Source organism: Pararge aegeria, chromosome 1 (assembly GCF_905163445.1).
Source record: "Pararge aegeria chromosome 1, ilParAegt1.1, whole genome shotgun sequence".
Taxonomy (NCBI): domain Eukaryota; kingdom Metazoa; phylum Arthropoda; class Insecta; order Lepidoptera; family Nymphalidae; genus Pararge; species Pararge aegeria.
In genome coordinates, this window is record NC_053180.1 from 7,447,552 (window position 1) to 7,452,090 (window position 4,539).

General features: G+C 36.1%; 1 protein-coding gene across 1 annotated transcript; it reads right to left on the bottom strand.

The window, feature by feature from the left end:
* Positions 1-3: 3 nt before the first annotated feature.
* Positions 4-1,442, bottom strand: LOC120623813 (NADH dehydrogenase [ubiquinone] 1 beta subcomplex subunit 9). The gene is made up of 3 exons (XM_039890073.1): positions 1,299-1,442; positions 522-664; positions 4-242 (listed from the first exon to the last, which is right to left on the bottom strand). The coding sequence occupies exons 1-3, from the start codon at positions 1,394-1,396 to the stop codon at positions 49-51; spliced, it is 435 nt and encodes a 144-aa protein (XP_039746007.1). The 5' UTR covers positions 1,397-1,442; the 3' UTR covers positions 4-48.
* Between the last annotated feature and the right edge of the window lie 3,097 nt (positions 1,443-4,539).

A 4,539-nucleotide genomic window follows, 5' to 3' on the forward strand; every position in this document is an offset into this window, starting at 1 on the left:
CCAAAACATTAACAATTACTTTACTATCATAATAACTACATACAATGATTAATGATGGTGATCTTTAGGGTCAGGTTTGCCATATTCTTTCTCCCACATTGCAACAAACTCTTTCTTTCTTTCTTCACGCTTCTTGAAGTACTCTGGGTACTGAGCTTTCTCTAGTGGATGCCAGTAATCCAAAATCCAATCTGGTGGTGTGACAACACGTTCGTGGGCTACACCTCCTACACTTGTAGGGACTGAAACAATAAGAATTTTAGACTACTGTTTGCTATTGGTTTAGTGGTTAGCATGCTCCACTACAAGGGTGAGTAAACTGACACAACCTCATAGGCGAAGGAACGTTGGGGAGGCATTTCATTAAGTCATAAATGCAGGCCTGGTTCCAGAGGGGACTGTAGTGCCGATTGTGATGATGAATAGAACATTTCATTCCTAAGTTATTAATAAGTTCATTTAAATTCATTTCAGCTGCAGCAATAAAGTCTATGCCAAATGATAAGATTGGGTGGTCTTACATTTTTTAGGAATAGGGTGCTGATGCATAAAAAGTTCATCTTCTCCTTCTTTCAGCAACTGGGCTGCTTTGCGCATGTCTGCTATTTTGGCATTTTTGTCAAAACGATCTCTGAGGAGCACAGCTTGGTAACGGAACACATGACTGTAAGGTAGAAAGATGACTAATAATATAATAAAACTAAAACAACCAGTTTAGAAGTCATGAAATACATAGAAGTGCATGATTGGTCAAAAATAGGTTAATACTTTATGCTTTCAGAGAATAACATACTTACTACTTATTTGTATTGTGCGTGAAACAATAAAGAGGTATCTTTACTCTAGTAGGCTCAGAACGATTAAAATGAATACAAGCAAATTCAACATAAACATTGCAACTAATAATCTATTTCTAATTTATTTCAGTTACTTCATTAATGGAATATTGAGATAAATGAACACTTAATTGCTTTATTATTAGCATCACATTTAGGTTTACACTATTTTACCTAAATACAGATACAATTGAGGAATAACTTAGTAATAAATAATAGTAAAAAAGTACGATTAGAACCAAAGAAATATTTAAAATACTAAACAAAAAACCTCCAAATGAACTCCAAGGTATTTAAATCTCACATTAATCTTCATTAATAAAATAAAATTTAATTAATACTTAAAAAATCTGCAAAATAAAAAGGTGGACATGGTAGAAAACAAGTCACTATTACGTAACGTGGGAATGAATTAAAAAAAGGTTAACATTTTTATACCATTAGATGTAAGATGTATCTTACCGCCTATCGTAATACGACTCTAAATTACGTAAAGCCTTTTTGTAAAGGCTACAAACTTTTTGAGCATGAGTTGTTATGCCAAGAGGAACATTCGCCATTTTTGACTTTTGTTGACTGATTTGATTTTTGGCTGACTGACACTTGACAAATATCAAAGTGTTGCATGTACTAATAGAACTTATTTATTTTAAAAACGGCATTTTATTTTATCTATGGCTATATGTCTTGCTAGTATTTATATCTTCTTTGGCTCACCTGCCTATGAATATTTTACATTTTATATTACTGGCAATATGGGGTTATGGTTTCCACTTTCTTCTTTCTTATATATATCACAATAAACCGTTTTCGGTTAACGGTTTATCGGACCAAAGTCCGAGACTTTGGTCCAGTCCAGTAGCCAGGATAGAAACACGTGTTTACATTATGACTGATTTTGAAAAACTACCCAATGATGTTCAGAAGTATCTACTGTATCCAAAAAATATCTATTCTTTGAAGAAATTAAAGGTTTTGTTGATATAATTAATTGCAAATCAGGCAAGGCACGGGTCTCCTCCGACAATGAGAAGGGGCTATGTGAGAAGGCCATTGTCCACCTCGGTGGTCCAGTGCAATTTGGTGAACTCCACACATCCTTGAGAACATTGAGGAGAACTCTCAGGAATCCAGGTTTCCTCACGATGTTTGCCTTCACCGTTGATATTTGAATTGCTTAAAACGCACATAACATAGAAAATCCAGAGGTGCCTTCTGAAATTCGAACTCGGTCCCCCGAAAGTTAAGTCGAAGTCCTACCAACTACTAATGAATAATTGTTAAGTCACTAACAACAGGAGATGTTGACTTAACAATTATTCATTGTAAAGTCAACATCTCCCGAGGATGCTCCGGTTTCGGAGCGAAACGTGCGTAGAGGGTATATTGCCAAGATCTATTGTGGTGTATAAGGATTGAAGAAATTATAAATTACACCACACAGATTCTCCTGCTTTTCGCGGAGTATAGCAAATTAAGCTTAATTTTGATAATATATCATGGATTTCCGCAAAGTAATGCCTGCTTCTATCCAATACCTATTTTAATTCCTTTAAATGTTAGGTATAACAATTGGTAGGTCTAAAATTACCGTCTAATAACAACAATTACTCAGTCATGATAATTAAACTAAATTTTATTTATTTATCTATAAACAAAAATTTAATCTATAAGTGGCAAATATATTGATTCATACCGTTATATGTCCCCGCACGTTCCGCAACTCATATGCACCGTGTCTAAGCGTCTTAGCCATAGAAATACCATTTAAACTCTCTACTAAACTTTTATCTAAAGCGAGGTGAAACGTTATGTACCTAAATACGAAATCAGCTAATAATCTAAAAATCCTATTATTAGAGTGGATAATTACTTTACATAATAGGTATTTAGGTAATATTAGTAACACATAATATTATAAAATAAATAATTGCTTTAACATACAAAACTTTAACTAGAATACCAACACGTAATTGTTATGTTATATGCTTCTCAAATAAAATAGTCTATTGCTTAATTCTAGGCGGAGGAGTTAGCGCAAGATGCTAATAATAAAGCAATTAAGTATTAACTGACAAAATACCTTGAACTAAGTCTTTAGCTTACATTGGTTACGAGGTCGATGATGCAAAATGCATGTAACGATTGAACTTTTTAAGAATATTTTGTAATATGGTATAATATAGTTTTTCAATAAAGTAGTTTCCACATCGGGGCTCAAGCGCGTCGCAGGGAGCTGCAGGACACAAGTGGCACAAAATCGTGGAATTTGGAACTTCTAAATGTACTGCATTATCTACTTAACCTGTCTTTTAAACAATATTTTAGTTTCCAGCCAAACACGGTAGTAGGTACCTGTACGTTTGCTCGCAAGTTCCATAGTAGCTATTCGCAGTAGCTTTACATATTAGCATAGTACCTATATCATAGCTATGATCTGTAACATATTGTCGGCAGAGAGCACTTTAGAATTATCCCCAGTTTTATTCTCGAATTGGGCTAAAATTAAGTTGGACTTGGCGGGTTGGAGATCTTTAGGACGTCGCTTGCTAGCTAATACATCGCATTCACATAGCTAATGCACCGAAAAACGTTAGTAAGAAATTAACTGTGGGTATCTCATAATTATCAACCCTTACAACAGGACACGGATCTCTTCACAGAAGGGTGTTGGCCGTATTCCACTACTCTGGCCCAGTGCGGATTGACAAAATACACACGCGTTTTACGAACTGTGTGGAGAACTTTTAGGCATTCCGGTTTCCTCAAGATATTTCCTCATCGGACTTCGGGGCACCGTAAGGATCTGCATCCCTACGTGGATACCATAGACGCGAACGAAGCGCTTTGCATCTTCGTTTTTGATACACGCACCGCAAGGATCTGGAATGCCCTTCCATCTTCCATTATCCCCAGTATCTACAATATGAGTACCTTCGAATGAAGAGTGAATAGGTATCTTCTGGGCAAGCGCGTTGCACCATAGGCTGCACATTAACTTACCAAATGGTGTGATTGCAGCCAAGCGCTCGTCTGTATACATAAAAAATCCTTTAATATTAAAGAAAGTTATACCTATTTACTTAATTGCCTATATAACGCTATTAATATCTTAAAGTAAGAGGTACGTAGATCCCCGGGATCGAACTTGCTTATATCGAAAGGGAGGCCAAACTCTTACCCACTAGGCTATCAACGCATGTATAGGCCCATTTAAATATCATTTTTCTGCACCGGACGATTCGAGAAATTTCGGTAGCAATTAGAAAATGTAAACGCCATAACCAAAACATTACGTTACAAAACGCTTACAAAAAAGCGTAGGTACCTACATATCGTCCGATCATCCACTATTGAGGTCAAAGAAAGTTAGAAAAACGGAGGTGAGGAGATGCCTATGCGCAAGAACCGGTTGATACAGAGCGGGTGGAGAAACGAAAAGGCACCAGGTTCCTTTTTTTGGAAAATAGACCACGCGATGTTTTTTTTTTATTACACAGATGTTGGTGTGACTGTCCAAAGGCTTTTTTCAGGCCTTAGAAAGTCCAAAGTAGCCATAATGAGATTGTCGTGCGAGCGACCTACTGTACAGCACGCCAGTCGGCAGTGTTAAACGGACACTCGTTGAGCTGGGTACTATTACCAACCCGTATTTTTATTAAAATAAATTAATAAAAATAAAATAAATATAGATACCTACATT

Coding starts and splice junctions, on each gene's coding strand:
- LOC120623813 (XM_039890073.1), bottom strand. CDS start 1,396: ATGGCGAATGTTCCTCTTGGCATAACAACTCATGCTCAAAAAGTTTGT. Junction 665..1,298: donor GAGTCGTATTACGATAGGCG/GTAAGATACATC, acceptor TCTACCTTACAG/TCATGTGTTCCGTTACCAAG. Junction 243..521: donor GCACCCTATTCCTAAAAAAT/GTAAGACCACCC, acceptor TTATTGTTTCAG/TCCCTACAAGTGTAGGAGGT.